The following is an 18,740-nucleotide window of genomic DNA, read 5'->3' as shown; positions in this document are numbered from 1 at the left end:
TCACGAATTGATAAGGAAGTTGTGTATTCTTCTCCACTCGAGCATGGAGTTCTACGGATCTGTCAACCAGAAAACAGGTGACAGCCCATCTGATGTAGGAGAACCACGAATGAGGTAGCCAGAGTATCAGACAACCTCCCGAGAAATGGCCTTTCTCAAACCCCAGGTTCCAAACAGTAACGGGTCAGATTAGAACAGGGATGAACATGTAAGCTGCCATTTCATCTAGGGTGGTGGCTGAAGAGACCATCACAGAGGAGGTGGCTGGTTTTCACGTTCTCCGCCCGCGGAGACTGTCAGAGACCCGGGAGAGAGGACAGCAGAGGCTGTCGCTGGTGGGGCTGCCTTAAACTGACTCCCTCTGGTCAGAGGAAATCAAGCTCCTTCATGAGGCCCCTGTGCAGAGCTACCCAAAATTGTAACAGGCTGGGCTGAGAGCAATCAGACCCAGAACGTCTTTGCCAACCCACATTCAGAAAGAGCTCTTCTCCTCGTTCTGGGCTGGATAAACAAGCAATACAAAATGGACACGAGGTCTCTAAAAAGGATATCGAAGAATGCCATTCCAACGACTTGGAGGGAGATAAAGCATGCTTTTACAAGTGTTTACTAGTAACCAGCAAAGAAAGGAAACTACAAAACCATTGGGTGACTTCAATAAGAAGAAAAGGCCTTCATGAGTCTGGAGCGGAAAGACAGGATCATGAGAGCTAGCAATTATTACGTGTTTCTTCTGTTCCTGATAACTATTCCAAACGATTTATAAGTATTAGCTCATTTATTTCCAATCATCACTGAGGCAAGTGCCATGGTTATTCCCATTTTATAGAGAAGGAAACAGGCTGAGGCACAGAGAGATGACAATAACTTACCTGCACTCACATGGCTACTATGTGGCAGAATTCCATTCCTAACCATTAGACTGCACTGCCCGGCACCCTAAGACATACGACAAGTTGTAAATTTTTTTGTTTAATTAAATATATGTCTGGCTGATATGAAAATAGAGCTGGGAGCAAGAGAAAGATTTCAGGAAAATTAAAAATCCGAGATGGAACAAAACTCTACTCCCTAGGGCAAAATGGACAGTGGGATAAAAGCAAATCAGCAAAGGAAACAGACAAGAAAGTGTCCCCCACTCCAGAGAAGTGAGCAGGATAAAAATAATGAGAAATGAAAGCACACATGTGTGTGTGTCACACAATAGGACCGATTTTCCTTACAACCTGCATATTTTCAAAAGAAGGGTGAATAGTGCTTACCCAGTCACCCTCTTTCCTTGAAAAGTTCTGGTACAATAATGCAAGGAGGGGAAAAGGCCAGTCTACAGTGGGTTAAGGAGGAAATTAACCATTCACTAGGGTGCCTGGGTGGCTCAGTTGGTTGAACACCCGACTTTGGCTCGGGTCATGATCTCACGGTTCACGGGTTCGAGCCCCGCGTCAGGCTCTGTGCTGACAGCTCAGAGCCTAGAGCCTGCTTCGGACTCTGTGTCTCCCTCTCTCTCCACCCCTCCCCCGCTCGCACTCTGTCTCTCTCTCTCTCTCAAAAACAAATGTTAAAAAAATTTTTTTTTAAATAAAATTAAAAAGGCATGCATGGTTAGCAATAAAAACAGTTAACATACACCTGGAGGGCTCGCCATATATCCAGCACCTCACAACATCCTCGTGCAGACCTCCCGGTGTGCCCACTGCCCAGCTAAGGAAATGGAGGCACTGGGGTGGGGTGGGGGGGGGGGTGGGGGCAAGCAGTGAGCCCAGCCCAGTGCAGGGGAGCGGAAATCCCGCCAGGGCAGGAGGGATACAGAGCCATGCTCTCAGCCTCTGCATGGTAACTGCCTCCAGCCTAAGTATTATTGGGTTTCTTTGAAGAAATGAAAATAAATGGAACTGAAGCAATAATCAAAATCAGAACTGAAGTAAACTTTCCTGAAATGAAAACAATACTTCAGTATATGGATCACAAGGACTTACTGTGTTCCAGACAAAATTAATGAAAATAGACCCGAACAAGACATAACTTAGCAAACTGAACTACAAGGGCCGTATGTTGTTGTTTTATTGTTGTTATTATTATTAGTCTAAGCTCCAAGGCAGGACAAAAAAAAAAAAAAAATTAAAAAGGTTTCATGAAAGAACAAAAGTATGCTAGCCTCAGACACGTCCACAAAAATAAAGGTCAGACAAAAGGGAACAACATTTCCAAAATTTTAAGAGAAAGTATCTCTACCCTGCACTCTGTACTAAATTGATTCTAGTTTACGTATGAAGGCGACATATTTTTATCTAGGGGTCTTAGTACACTAAAGAAAGAAAAACCACAACAGCCATGTAAAGATGCATTAGGTCTAGATATCTGCAGTTTATCTTCGTAATAACCTTTATCATCATTAGTTTTCATCATTACTAACCACTTTGCCAGATCATTCTATACTAGCTGCTCAATTTTCACAATACTGGCTAGCTTATATAAATTATGCATACCAGAAGATTTATTTTCAGTTTTATCAATGCTAATAAAACATACGTGAAAACTATTTTTAAAAAATGTATTCTGGGTTGGGGCACCTGGGTGGCTCAGTCGGTTAAGTGGCTGACTTTGATTCAGGTCATGATCTTGCGGTTCGCGAGTTCGAGTTTGGGCCCCGTGCTGACAGCGCAGAGCCTAGAGCCTGCTTCGGATTCTGTGTCTCTCTCTGTGCCCCTCCCCCACTCACGCTCACTCGCATGCTCTCTCTCAAAAACAAATGAAACATTAAAAAAAATTTTTTTTTCTTACTGTATCCTGGGTCAACACCAAAATAGGACAGTAAGGAATTGGACTCAAACGAAAAAGCAGCTATTTGCCAAGAAGTGCAGCAGATGGTATCTGAGGGTCATTATCCACCAGACAGAGTTAAAATCTCCCACTTTTCCACAAATAATAATTATTCAACATTTAAAGCTTCGAAAATTAGGGGCGCCTGGGTGGCTCAGTCGGTTAAGCGTCCGACTTCGGCTCAGGTCATGATCTCACAGTCCGTGAGTTCGAGCCCCGCGTCGGGCTCTGTGCTGACAGCTCAGAGCCTGGAGCCTGTTTCAGATTCTGTGTCTCCCTCTCTCTCTGCCCCTCCCCTGTTCATGCTCTGTCTCTCTCTGTCTCAAAGATAAATAAACGTTAAAAAAAAAAATTAAAAAATAAAATAAATAAAACTTCGAAAATTCCTTGACAAAGTATTTTAATAAAAATCCTTTTTCAATTTGAAAAATGAATGTTCTCTTTCAACCAATTCAGTTCAATTAAATTGGCTGTCAGTCCACAAGGACTTTTTTGTTCTGTTTTCTTTAAGAGAATAAAATAAAGTTGACCTTTCTGTACAAATCCATGAATGTAAAAAGGTTTCAACAGTTTGGATCATTCTCAATTTCCATACATACCAACTCCTCCCTCAACGCTGACAATCTGGTGGACCACAGAATTTTAGAAAGTATTGCAAAATCTGACAGTGCTCTTTGGAAAGCAGAGGTTACCGATTACCATTTCAAAAGACTCTTTGGGCAACATTCAACTTAGACATGTAAAATGCATTCTTGGGGCTCCTGGGTGGCTCAGTCGGTTAAGCTACTGATGTTGGCTCAGGTCATTATCTCAGGGTTCGTGGGCTCTACCCCACATCGGGCTCTGTACTGACAGCTCAGAGCCTGGAACCTGCTTCGGATTCTGTGCCTCCCTCTCTCTCTGCCCCTCCCCCACTCATGATCTGTCTCCCTCTGTCTCAAAAATAAATAAACATTAAAAAAATGTTAAATAAATAAATAAAAATAAAATGCATTCTTGTGGGAGGACTTCATTTTTCTCTTGTTAACAGATTAAACGGGTATAAATTTTTTAGATGGAGTACACGATCTTTCATCCACTCATATTAATGACCCACTGAATTTAGGTCATGTAAAAATACAAAATTAGGTTAGGAAATGCGTTCTACTCGGTCAGGATCATGTGAGATTCTGGAAGGACTCTTCATGTACTTTCTCCTGAAACTGTTATTTTAGAGAAGTAGCTTAAATACACCATGCATTAGAATTTTATCATTGCTGACCAACATTAGAAAAGACTTCCATCGACTGAAAAACAAAAAAGACATTCTTATAAGTGGAAAATCAATCACCACAGCCACTAAATGTCACAGCTCAACACCAGCAAGAGGCACTGATAATTGTTAGTTACACACCACACAAATGATGTATGTCCTCGGTTGAGGAAGTGGGTGCCAGGTTTTTAGAAAACTGTACATATATTGATTTTACATTTATTTAATGTGGCCATTGTAAGACACTTTATTCTTCTGATAAACTATGATTGCTTATCAAAAGATTCTATAATTCAAGAGAAACATTCATAACTTGTGTGGAAATGAAAACCACCGGCCCACAGAAATCATACCCACAAAATCCAATTTTGTGGATTTATGGCCGAAAGGCATTAAACTACTGTCTTGCAGGAACTGCAGACTAGTCACTGAAGTATAAGTGGCACAGGGATAATGATTAAGGTGACACGTTGCCCTGCCACAGCTGTTAATCAGCTTAATACTAGTTACATTATTGACATTCTTGTAATTACTTTTCCTCAGGCACATTTGTGCAAAATATATTTTACTTTAATTATGAGCAATCGGAAGCAGGTCCAATACCCAAAAAGAAGAGTCAAGGCTCTCCTAAGGCAGGGGTACAGTGAGCAGAAGGCTTTTCCAAGCGCCTGCAGTTGGGGGACATCCCAGCCCTCAGACGCCTTCCGACACCAGGTCATGGTCATACCTTGCCATCCTCGGAACACACACCCATGTGCTCTCCACTTTCATCCAGGCTAATCTGATTTATCTTCACAGGACTCTATCAAAAACAAACAAACAAACAAACAAACATGTAAAACTTCAGGAAAATAATCCGTCAACAACCAAATACCTTGGCTCCTTGTAAACACTGAAGTGATACAAATCATCTCTTAGCTTAGACGCAGGAGTGCAACACATATTTTGTTTTTGCAGGTGAAAATGGTGACATATAGCTTTGTTCTCACACATGGAAAAAGATCGCCTCGAAATTTTTTATTTCGCGTGCTTGAAGTCCCAGCTAAAATGTTATTTTTGTTACAGGTTACATGCCTTTTTATTTGTTCTATTTATTCCATACTCCTAAAATTCCTTCCCAACCAGATCCATTAAAAGAACACAACAAAAGCCAAAATAAAAAAATCAAGATGTAAAGAAAAATGTTCACCGTTTTAGTTCAGTTCATCAGTCACTCTATTTGTCCTTCTCTCACAAATCACTGAATCAACTTGGTATTCATACTTCATGCTTCGTACTTTCTGGAGGGAAATCCACAGGGTCTAGTTGATATTCCCTAATTTGTTCTCCTTATTCTTTCCAGTAATCTCAAATTTAAAAATTCTGTGAAGACCGAACGCAGGCATTCTATTTTGGATGTATTTTCCCAAGTGTAAACACCCAACCGAACTTTTATTTTTCACAGCTTTCTGGTTCTCTATGTAGACAGCTGTTTACTTACTAAAATATTCAGATAGGTGGATTTTCTAATAGAAGTCAAAATTGGTAAATGTTGGGGATGCCTGGGTGGCTCAGTCGGTTAAGCATTCGACTTCGGCTCAGGTCACGATCTCGCGGTTCGTGAGTTCGAGCCCTGCATCGGGCTCTGTGGAAGCTCAGAGCCTGAAGCCTCCTTCAGATTCTGTGTCTCCCTCTCTCTCTGCCCCTCCCTGGCTCATGCTCTGTTTCTCTTTCTCTCTCAAAAATAAACATTAAACATTTATTTAAAAAATTGGTAAATGTTGACAACATTAAACAATGGCCAGCTTTTGTTTTCCTTCTTAAATAACTGCAGTTTCCAGCTATTTTACCCAAAACATGATAGAACAAACTAACCATGGAAAGAAAAGTTGGCCTTCATCAGTTATGACAGAAATCTGCAGATTAGTTTTTTCAAGTCTCTAACCTTAAGATAAGTTGGCTTTTGGATAGGAGTAAATGGAAATATACAAAATGGGATGTTCTTTTCTCAGCGGAACGCATCTTGGAGCTAGTAAGCAAAGGTCAGGGCAGACCAACACTCCCAGATCTCGGAAGGCCACCCACTCACTGGCTGATGACAGTGAGAGAAACTCCCCCCATCCCAGGTGGAGACGGCAGACTCCACAATTTTTCCCCATCTCGATCACCACACAAGCAACACCCCTGTAAAATGTAATCTTTGAAAAACAACCTATCTCCTTAAAAGTTCCTAGAGTGTTAAAGAGGAAAAGACCTTGAAGACAGATTTGATCCCTCTGACAGGAACATAGACTGAAGCCCACGGATGAGAATCACAACAGAGAACGAGCCAGGGATCCGACCCTGAGAGCAGTGGACTGGCATCCTGTAAAGGGAATGCTGTCATGGGGAGCACTGAATATAGAAAACCAATCTTCTTCAGATAAGTGCTTTCCTCCTAGAGTATCTTCTGTTACCAGTTCCCTAATTCTCATCTTTTGATCATCAAACAACATTTTATTTTATTTTCCAAAGTTTGTTTATTTATTTTGGGGAACAGGCAGAGAGAGAGAGGGAGAGAGTCCCAAGCAGGCTCTGTGCTCAGCATGGAGCCCAACATGAGGCTCAATCTCACGAACTGCGAGATCACGACCTGAGCCGAAATCAAGAGTTGGATGCTTTATCGACTGAGCCACCAGGTAGGTGCCCCTCACGAAACAACATTTTATATATTTTTGAATTTATCTTAGAGAGAGAGAGACAGAGGCAGTGAGAGGGAGACAGAGGATCCCAAGTAGGCTCTGTGCTCAAACTCACATACCGTCAGATCATGACCTGAGTCAGATGCTTAACCGACTGAACCACCCAGGCGCTCCACAAACAACATTTTAATACCCATTTTGTTCCTGGCAAATATAAACCCCACGTCCCTCTGACTGTAATTTAATTGGCAATTGGTTGTAATCTATCTCAAATTATAATTTAATAGGTGCATGAAGCCTTATCGACGCCAAGGTTTCCTGTCCTGTCCAAAACAGTAGTTCTCAGTGGCTGGGCAGAAACAAGCCAAACTTTTCATTACAACCTGTTTCTTCCTGAGTAGAATCCACAGTAGCAATATTACAGGGGAATCAGATCTACAAGGTATAAGGATCCTCTTTCCCTCACATCACCATTAGCAACAGAAATTTGTTCTTTTACTTTTCTGCCAATGATCAATATTCATTGATTTGTTTCCCCGACTGCTAATAAACTTAAGCATTTTTCTTAAGTCTGTCGGCCAATTAATGTGCTCAAGCAGCTTAGTTTGTTCACAGCTCTTACTCATTGTTCTATGAATATGTTTGTTGTTTTCTGGCTAATTTCCTTTTTATTTTTAGGGCATGAGGTCTGGGTACAATACCTCACCCAGACAGTGTATGTGGTCTCTCTCTTTTTTTTTTTTCCTTTTCTTGCAAGATGGCTATTGTTTTATCCCTTATTTTAATGTCTAAGTGTTTAATCCTTTCAGGACTCATTTTCTTCCAAAAGGATATCCAGTTGGGCTGGCCCCATTAAATAATCCATCCTTCATCTGAAGAGAACTACGTCTGCCATACAATAAATATTTACAAACACCGAGATGACCTTGTGGGTTTTCAATTGTGGTCTCTTTTGTCCATTGCAAGATCAATCCATCACTGAACTATTTATAATATACATAGCATACCTAGCATGTTCTCCTATCTGGTAAGAGGCAAGACCTAGTCACAATTCTTCGCACTTTCCTTGGCTTTTCCCAACTTCCATGTGAAGTTTAAGATGAAATGACCCTCATGTTACTAAACAGAGTGGTCACTGTTCGTGCCTAGCTTACTTTACCTCATGAGAGCATGTGACACTGCTGATAACTCTCTTTACTTCCAGGAAACCATACTTGTCTGGTTTTCCTTCTAAATTTCTAACTCTGAGGCTCTCAGCACAGAGCTCGCTTCAAATACTGTCCCCACTGCCCCCTCTCAGACCCTCCCCACACTGGCTCGCTTGCTGTCTCTCAAAAATTAACAAACGTTAAAAAAAAATTTTTTTTTGCTCCCATCTTTGTCTCCCAATCTCCTGATTTCTGTATTTCACGGTTCAGTCTGTGCAGCTCTTCTCTCTGACATATCTTTGTTCCTTTGGTTATTTCCTTCCCAGCCATGAACTGACTCCTGAATTTTATCTCTAGACTGGGCCTCTCCCTACCTCAGACCAATATATACAATTGCCTATTTTATAGATGGACTTGGATGCCTAACAGGCATGTCAACTAAAGCGTATCCAAACCCCAGATCCTGATACTCTCTTAGAAAAGGGCCCTTCTTAACGCTTTTCTCACTTCAGTCAAGGACTACTACATTCTTCTGGCTGTCAGGACAAAAAACCTTGGAGCCATTCTTGACTTCTGTCTTCCTTTCACACACTACTGTGTATCTGTCGGCACAATTCTTACCATCTCTTATACCAAATTTACCCAGACTTTGACCACACTCACCAGCCCTACAGCTGCCATCCTGGGCCAAGCCACCATCATTCTTGTCTGGATTATCCTAACAGTCTCCTAACTGGTCGACATGCTTCTCCCCTAACTCTCCCAGAAGTCTGTTCTCAAAGAGTCAGCAGAGAGCTATTGTTCACGGGTGATCAGATAATGTCATTCCTTTGTTTAACCTCCCCCCATGGCCTCCCATCTCAGGATGAACCCGAAGTTTTTACTATGACCCGAGAGTCCTAAACAGTCTGGCCCAGCCCTGCCTCCAACTCCCGCCCCCCACATCTACTCTCTGCCTTGTTCTCTCTCCTCTAGCCACGATGACCTTCTTGCTGTTTTCCAGACTTCGAGCCTTTGTGCTTGTTTGACCACTTCCAGAACGTGTTTCCGCCAAATCTTCACTCGTAGTCACCTCCTCAGGGACACCTGGCCAGTGATATAAAATTCCAATGTTCACCTGAACATTGCAACTGCTTCACTGCTTGGTGCCCCCTGTAGCTCTCACCACTATCTACCTTACTATGTAGTTTTACTCACTCACTACAATATTAAATACATGAGGGACAGTTTGAAGAAAAAAAAACTCCAATCACAAATTCTTCCAGAGAACAGAATGTATGTTTCCCAAATCATTTCACCAAGCCAGCATAACCTTATAATAACAAAGCTCAACAAGGATATTAAGAGAAAGGAAAAGTACAAGGGAATCTCAGTCATGAGCATGAATGAAACAACCTAAAGAAAATATTAGTAAGATCAGCATATATAGAAAAAACATGTTTATTCCAGAAATACTAAGGCTGGTATAACATAGGGAAATTAATGTTACAATTTTCTGCATTAATAAAGTAAATGAGGGGGTGCCTGGGTGGCTCAGTCAGTTGGGCGTCCAACTTTGACTCAGGTCATGGTCTCGCGGTTTGTGAGTTTGAGCCCCGCGTTGGGCTCTGTGCTGACAGCTCAGAGCCTGGAGCCTGCTTCAGATTCTGTGTCTCCCTCTCTCTCTGCCTCTCCCCCACTCACGCTCTTTAGCTCTAAAAATAAACATTAAAATTTTTTTAAAAAACAGCAGGGAAATGAGGAAATGATCAAAAGATCACCTCAATAGATGCAAAAGTGATCAAATTCAACACTCGTTCATGGTAAAAACTCTTGGCATAATAAAAGAAAAATTCCTCATTCTTATTTAATGGTGAAATGTTGAAAACTTTCCCTTTGATATCTTTACAGTATTGACCCTTCTAATCCATAAACCTGGAGCATTTCTCCATTTATTAGACCTTCTTTAACGTCTCTAAGTAAATTCTGATACTTTTGTTGTATTCTGGGAGTAGCAACGTCAGTGAGCACCCTTTTCTCATTCCTGATATGTATAATAGGACTCCATTTACACAACATACAAAAATAGGCAAGGGGCACCTGGGTGGCTCAGTCAGTTAAGTGTCCAACTCTTGGAGCCCGCTTGGGATTCTCTGTCTCCCTGTCTCTCCCCAGCTCATACTCTCTCAAAAAAATAAATAAACCAACAAAATTCCAAGATAGCGCACAGGTAGTACACATAGAGGACAGAAAATGACAAAGTAAAGCGAAGCATTTTTAACTATAAAGGTCAGTGCAGTGGGGTCCCTCTAAGGGAACTGAAAGGGGAGCCGTGGAGAGGAGGTAGGTCATATGGTCTATTCTCCAGAATGTTAGTTATGTGATTGTTTGCTTTATAACTATTTGTTTCACTGCACATTTTATGTGCTTTGTAAAGCTGTACTTCACAATAAAAATAAGCATTACAAAATTTAAAATAAAATTACGAAGAACTTGCCCATGAAAACGTCTGGGGTCAATACCATCAAAGATTTATTTCTTAGATTATGTTCTGCTCCTCGTGACTGTCAAGCAACTCAAAAGTTCTTCTATTCCGGTCATCTAGATTTTTCCCAGAAAATACTGCATTTCATATTGCTAGTGATGAAATTTTTTTTATTTTTACCTTTTCTTCTTTTCATATTGCAATAACACTAGTGACATTACTATGACCACTACTGCTAACATTTACCATATGCTTATCATGCATCAGGCTCTAAGAGTTTTATACATATACCACTTAGTCCTCACGCAATTCGAAGAGGTAGCTACTGTTTTTCCTATTTGCAAATATGAAAAAATAATTTTAAGGTTTTCTACTTTATTAATTTCTATGTATTCTATATTTACTTTCCCTTTTGGTCTTAGAACAATTGTCTTGACCTTATTGTAATTCCCTGACATTAGTAAATAGTGCATTAGTTGTTACTGCTCATCTGTTAATCATAAAATAACCATACATTCGGCATTTGCCTTTGAGTATACCAACTGGCCAGAGCCCAGAAAATAATACAGAATTACAGTAATTATTTCCTCTTTGGGAAAAATAACACTTTATTTTGTTTTATTTCATTTCTAAGGATGGTGACAGTATTATCTGCTTATTTGTCTAGTTATTAATAAAGCTCTAGTATAACTACAATTGTGGTCAGAAATACGGTTTATGTAACTTTTTTTTAGTTGTTTACTCTTTGAAACTTAAGATATCGTATCAGGGGTGCCTGGGTATAGCTCAGTCAGTTAAGGGTCTGACTATTGGTTTTGGCTCAGGTCATGATCTTATAGTTCATGAGGTCTGCTGTCAGTGCAGAGCCTGCTTGAGATTCTCTCTCTCTCTCTCTCTCTCTCTCTCTCTCTCTCTCTCTCTGTGCCTCCCCAGCTCACACACATGCATTTTTTTTTCTCTCTCTCTCAAAATAAATAAACATTAAAAAGTGGTATTTCAAAGTAACTCCTATTTGTGGTTCAAAATACACATTTTTAAATCGTATTATTTTCTATACACTCTTATTTACTTTTTTCTTCTTGATCAAAGACTGACAGAAACAAGTTTAAACAACGTCCCACTACGACAGCAGTTCTGTCCATTTCTCCCTGCATTTCAAGTAAAGTTTGCTCTAGATATTAGATGCCCTGTAATTTGGCACAAAGGTATGATTGTTAGAGTTTCCTTTTACCTTTACATGTAATCAATAGGATACAGGGTCTCCTAGCGAATATGCTCTTTCGCCTTCAACTCTACTTTTCCCTCACATTTTTATTGTCAACATGCTTAATATTTATTTCAAACATCAAAGCTGAGGCTATTTTTAAGTTAACAGTGAAGTATTTTGTACTTTTTAGAAGTGTGTTTCCCCATTCCATTGTTACTCTTGTTACACTCCTCAAATTCTTTTCTCTTGCCTGTCTAGGATGAACTTAAATGCTGTTCATTCTGTCTGTATCCCGTTAGTGATTATCTTTAAATTTTTAGAAATTATACTTTACCTCTCACTTCAAATCAATGCAACTGTATACACTGGCTCATTTAGAAGATGAGGTATTTACCACATGTTTATTTCCTACCTCCTTCCTTTCCCTATTTCAAAGTGAAAGAAGAAATATTTTCTATTTCCTAAGTCACTTCAAACAGAATTGGAGACAAAGTCTAGTTAATACATTGGTAAAATTTATAATCTTAAACTGTTAAGTTCTAAGTCTGAATCTAGAGGAAGAAACTGTTGAACTAGTGGGATGGCCATAATTTTAAAACTGATTCAAGAGACGTCAGGTAAGGATTAGGAATATTTACCTCTTGTGTACACTTAAATATTTTCTTTAGGTTTTGAAAATATTTGATTTTTTTACTCATGTAAATCAAGTAAAGTCAACTCACAAAAAAAATAGTACAAATTATAGGTAGACAACAAGAGTCAACCTCAGTAATAACAAATACATAAAAATAGGAGATATTTTGTCTATGGAACCAGCAAAGATTGTTTATCCAGTTTTGGCAAAGCAACCCCAAAACAGACACTCTTCATACCCTATCGGTGTAGAGCCAAATCTGGAGAAACTTTCCTAAGGATCATTTGGCATTGTGTGTCAAAATTCTTTAAAATGTGTATTGCGGGGCGCCTGGGTGGGTTGGTCGGTTAAGCGTCCGACTTCAGCTCAGGTCATGATCTCATGGTCCGTGAGTTCGAGCCCCGCGTCGGGCTCTGTGCTGACAGCTCAGAGCCTGGAGCCTGTTTCAGATTCTGTGTCTCCCTCTCTCTCTGCCCCTCCCCTGTTCATGCTCTGTCTCTCTCTGTCTCAAAAATAAATAAACGTTAAAAAAAAAAAATTAAAATGTGTATTGCCTGTTTTACATAAGAAGTAGTAAGGTTATTTTGCAAAGATGCTTTCCACGGCAGGTTTCTTTCTTAAGGCACTAAGAAATAGAAATGATCCAAACTTCTAAAAGCAAGGAATGTAAATGATGAAAATTAAAAGAACAACAACAAAAAACAACGAAGCTTAAAAAACGTATTATGTAGTAAAGAATTTGACTTTCTCCAAAGAGAAGTCAGTCCTTTGCCCTTGGCTTCCGGGAGATAATCTGTCACACCTGCACACCTGATAGGGATGCCTTTGTTAAAGGCTAAAAACCCGACAGTCTTTCAGTGGACCATGCCAGAAAGACTAACCCTGTGATTTCGGGTGGGGGCTTTGGGTCACAGGGTATCAACCAACCCGGAAGCTGAATTCAAGCATGTGGACAACCCAGTAACCAATGATGCCTACATAGCAGATTCCCAGTAAAAACCCTGAACACCAGTGTGAGCTTCCCTGGTTGTCAAATACCTATGCCAGGGTGGTAACATGTCCTGAGGACAATGGGATCTTGTATCCTAGGGTCTGCCCTATGTGTCTCTTACCTGAGCTGATTTTTTTTGACTGTATCCTTTCTTTGTAATAAAGTGTGAGTATAATAACTTTCAGTGAGTTCTGTGAGGCCTCTAACTAATCATCAATCAGGAGGATGGAATGGAGAACCTCCCAGATCTTGTACCTGGTGTTAGAAGTCTGCAGCAGACTCACTCATCTGGAAGACTATGCCCTCAACTCAAACAATCTGGCTAGCTCTGATGAGACACGAGCCAATGTTTATAAATATGACTATACCGACAAGTATTTGTACATAATATATGTGATTGGAAGTAGATACTCCAAAATATTAGCACTGGTCATATCTGGGTGCTGAGATCCTATTATTGTTTAGATTGTCCTTTCCTATGTTTTGCTAGTTTTCTACAAACATATATTTATTTTGTTTGTAATTCAAAGATAAATATTTTTAAATGATCATGTAATCAGTTCATTCACTTAAAACCAAAAAGATGCCAAAATGGTAAAGCCATCACACCTGCAGCATCTATTTTTATCTAAAGAGACAACTATCATCACTGTGCCCGGTTTCTATTCATAGTTCCATAATATTTGATAAAGAATAGCAGGATTTCAACATTACAGCTGTCAACCAATTAGTACAAGTAACGGATCTGGCATCTATGAACATGTCTCACAGAAACAGGGACAAATGCCTCACACATATGTACCATTTCTGTATACTTGAAATAAAGGGAAAAACAGAAAGGGTACAGGAGGGGGAAACAGAGTACAAGATTCTTTTTCAATATGGAATTTTCTAATTGCCTGTTATACACACAGATTTTGGGGGTGGGCAGATGAGGGGGGTATCTGCCAAGATGGGATACTGAAGTAGATGTAGACAAGAAAAAGGGACCGAGGGGGGAGGGGGGGTGGGGAAGACCAGAGAAGAATGGCCTCAGCTGTATTTTCCATTAGCTACAATTTTATTCCTAATGGAGACATGTTTGGAATTCTGGACAATATAAGTGAGTTTGTTCAAAAATCAATAATGTCAAGCTGACACTATAGAACATACAAAAATGTTTCCTTAATGGAACCAAAAAAAAAAAGAAGCCTGAGTAAGCAGGAGGGGGCGAGGACCAGCATACCCCTTCTAAGCCCAAGTCCACTACAGGTGGCCTCAAGTTCTTAAATTTAAAGAAAAGGCAAAATCACCAACACGTACACCTCATGTGATAATCAATCACCTAATGTAAAATGCTGGAAATAAATACACTTAGTATGGATTATGTCAGCTCTTCAATTAGGAATAAATTCACGGTCATTTCGAAAGCTGCCTTTAATGGTGTTCTTTGTGGCAACTTCTTTTCCCCCGACACTCCTCATCACCCCACCTGAAGCTATCGGTCCCCCAACAGTGAACCTAAGAAATCAATCTGCTAATGTATAATTTGTAAGGCTCCTCTGACTAACAAATGGATAATTGATTCCTTCACAAATGCTGCGTCCCCATGGACACGGAGTGGAATGAATAAGAACCAGAAGATGGATTTCATTTTCGTTCTCTGAGATCCGCTAGTTAGCAATCCCAACATCCACATGGTTGCCCATGCAGGTTCATGCTCTTTAGTCACAGTTAGCAAGCAAGCTGCCCTTACATTACATGTGTGAAAAGCAGACGCCTATTCTTTCATACTCGGGAAAAGCTCTTTTTACTGCTTATTTTACCCTCCCCCGATGATACACCCTGAGGTGAGCAAGACCTCCAGCTGGATTTAACAAGTCTCTGAAAAATACACCTCCTTGTGGGTTTTCTACAAATCTGCAAAACAAACATTTATTTTCTCGCTGACTTATTCTATGGCCAGAACAACCTAACCTTTAACTATAAACCCTCAAATTTTCTCCGTGGCTCTAAGATTTCATCTCTGGTTTTCAGTACTCAGTATCAGGCTTGAGTGGCTAAAGAGCTGATGGTCCACATCTGGCAGTCATTTCCCTGTGATACTGACTACATTTTACTGTTCAAATGAGTATGCAAGAAAACTGTATTCTTGTGAGGTTTTTATTTATTTTTATTAATTTTTTTAAATTTTTATTTATTTCTGACAGAGAGAGAGAGAGAGAGAGAGAGTGAGAGAGAGAGAGACACGGAGCATGAGTGGGGGAGGGGCAGACAGAGAGGGAGACACAGAATCTGAAGCAGGCTCCAGGCTCTGAGCTGTCACCACAGAGCTCGACACGGGGCTCAAACCCACGAACCGTGAGATCATGACCTGAGCCGAAGTCAGACGTTTAACCGACTGAGCCACCCAGGCGCCCCTCTTGTGAGGTTTTAAAGATGATCCTACCTCTCTAAGATTTAATAACTACATTAATTTGAGGCTCTTGATGTGATAATCCAGCTTTTAACAGAAGCTGCTGTTTCTGCAGATGGAAAAAGCTCCATCACAACAATTCATTCCAACTTGAGAAATAATTAGAACACGTAAAAACCTACAAAGTCATTATTCTCCACTTTGAATAAATGGGGGGGGGGGGGAGAAGGGGTAAGTGGTGAAAGGAGGCACAGCTGCGTAAAAGTGACGTTTCAAATTTTGTATGATGATGTGGCTGAAATATTCCTTATTCTACAAACAAGACAACTGATCATCAGTTAAAAATTTATATACTTTCAAAAATACATTCTTTTTCATGTGAATAGAAAAAAACATTCCTAAACTTTATATGGAACCACAAAAGCCTCTAAATAACCAATGCAATCTTGAGGAAGAAAAAGCTGGAGGCATCATACTTCCTGATTTCAAACTATATTACAAAGCTATAATGGTCAAAACAGGATTACGGTACTGACATAAACACAGGCACACAATGCAATGCGACAGAATCAAGAGGCCAGAAATAAACCCATGCGTATATGGTCACCTAGTATTATTTCAAGAATACTCAAAGAGGAAAGGATAGTCTCCTTAACAAATGGTAGGGAAATTCATATTCATATGTAAATAATGAAATCGGACCCCTATCTCACATCACTCACAACAATTAACTCGAAATGAATTAAGAACTTAAAGGTAAGCTAGGAAACCCTAAAACCCCTAGAAGAAAACATAGGGGGAAAACATAGATCCCTGACAGTCTTAGCAATGATTTTTTTTATATAGGATGACAAAAGTACAAGTAACAGAACCACAAATCAATAAGCGGAACTACATCAGATTAAAAAGCTTCTGTACAGCAAAGCAATGGTCACCAAAACGATCAGCCTGAAGAATGGAAGGCAATATTTACAAACCACATACCTGATAAGGGGGGTTAATACTCAAAATATATAAGGAATTCATACAACTCAACAGCAAGAAAATAATCTGACTTTAAAATGGGCAGAGGACTTGAACTGACATTTCTCCAAAGACCTACAAAGGACCATCAGGTACGTGAAGGGTGCTCACCATCGCTAATCACCACGGAAATGCAACTCAAAACCACAGTGAGTTAGGACAGCTATTACATTACATTACATTATTATATTATATTATATTATATTATATTATATTATATTATATTATATTATAAGAGATACCAAATGCCCAGCAAGCATACGGAGAAAAGGGAACCTTAGGGCACTGTTGGTGGGAATGTAAACTGGTACAGTTTCTACAGAAAACAGTGTGGGAATTCCACAAAAACTTAACACCAGAATTGCCACATGGTCCAGCAATCTCACTTCTGGGTATATATCCAAAGGAAATGAATCAGGACCTCCAAGGGATCTATACCCCCACGTTCACTGCAGTATTATTCATAACAGACAGGATATGGGAACAACCTTAGTGTTCACTGACACATACATGAATGGATAAGGAAAATGTGGTGTGTATATATATAGATCATTATCCATCCATTAAAAAAAAAAATCCTGCTGGGGCACTTGGGTGGCTCAATTGGTTAAGCGTCCAACTGTTGATTTCAGCTCAGGTCATGATCTCCTGGTTCATGGGATCGAGCCCCACATAGGGCTCTGTGCTGACAGCATGGAGACTGCTTGGGATTCTCTCTCTCCCTCTCTCTCTCTGCCCTTCCCTTGCTCGCGCTCTCTCTGAAAATAAACACACATTAAAAAAAAAAAAAATCCTGCTGTTTACAATGGCACAGATGGACCTTGAGGGCATAACGCTAAGTGAAAAAGACAAATACTTTCTGATCTCACTTATATGTGGAATCTAAAAACATCCAATTCACGGAAACTGAATAAAATGGTGGCTGCAGAAGTTAGGAGGTGAGGAAATAGGGAGATGTTGGTCAAAGGTACGAAGTTATAAGATGAAAAAGTTCAGGAGATCTGAGGTACCATCTGAGGTATAATTAACAATACTGTATCATATACTTGAGAGTTGCTATGAGACTTAACGCCCTCACCATAACATCACCATCAAACGACAATTCTGTGAGGCCAAGGTTAACCTTACTGTGGTAAATAGTTTAAAATATATATGTGTATCAGATCATAAGACCCTACACCGTAAACTTAACGTAACACCATACTTCAATTATAATGCAATAAAGCTCGAAGAAATGAAGTCACATGTTCTCAAAATAAAGTACTAACCTATTACATAAGCAAAGCTGATCTCTAAGTGAAAAGTAGTTTAAATGACATGTTGGTTAAAATGCTGGGCATACTGACAGCTATTTTAATGTGACACAATGACTGGTCTGCTATTTGAGGTAATGTCCACTGTATTCCTAATGCAGGGACTCTGAATTACTCCCCCGATATCATCGTCTATTAAAGGCACTCCTCAGTGACTCCAATCTGGCCGCAGTGCTTGGAGTAGCTTTCTGGTTCATCACAGCCTTCCTCTGACGCGGCAAAACTGAGTGTATATCAACCTAAAACACACAGTACACTGTCTACATTTCCCAACAGCCTTAATAAATATTCCACAACTTCCACAAGAATGCAGTTTGCTAGTAAAACATAAATTAATTATCTCTAATCTGTCACTTAGATTTAACTTGCATTTTGACGATCAAAAGCTGAAATTCCCTATTAGAAAAACGACGTCCCTAGAAAGTGATCTAAACTCTGATACCTTGGAAATAATCTACAAGAAGTAAAAAGTCATGTGGGAACGAGAAGAGTGGAAAGACGTTCTCAGGAAGAGTCATCTTGTTGGAAAAGAAAAGGATTTTGTCCGTTCAATGGTGCCATGACTGTTTTAACACTCGAGCTCAAATTTTCTGCATTTGTAACAATACTTACAAATCAGTCTTTGAGAGCCGCTGACACATTCCCAAATACTTTAACCTCTTTTTTTTTTTTTTAATTTATTTGAGAGAGAGACAGAGACAGAGACAGAGGGAGTGAGAGAGAGAATCCCAAGCAGGCTCTGCAATGTGAGCGCAGAGCCCGATGTGGGGCTCAGACCCACGAACTTCGAGACCATGACCTGAGCCAAAATCAAGAGTTGGATGCTTTACTGA

The 18,740-nt window shown here is 40.0% G+C and overlaps 1 protein-coding gene across 1 annotated transcript in view; it reads right to left on the bottom strand.

Moving 5' to 3' along the window:
* VPS41 (VPS41 subunit of HOPS complex) overlaps positions 1-18,740 on the bottom strand; it is a 185,954-nt gene that overhangs the window by 103,737 nt on the left and 63,477 nt on the right. Inside the window, exon 5 of the mRNA XM_007094790.3 lies at positions 4,800-4,874. Within this exon, the coding sequence (XP_007094852.1) occupies positions 4,800-4,874 (75 nt within the window). The remainder of the gene's footprint in view (positions 1-4,799; positions 4,875-18,740) is intronic.

Source organism: Panthera tigris, chromosome A2 (genome assembly GCF_018350195.1).
Source record: "Panthera tigris isolate Pti1 chromosome A2, P.tigris_Pti1_mat1.1, whole genome shotgun sequence".
NCBI lineage: Eukaryota > Metazoa > Chordata > Mammalia > Carnivora > Felidae > Panthera > Panthera tigris.
This window is presented reverse-complemented; position numbering and strand designations above follow the sequence as displayed.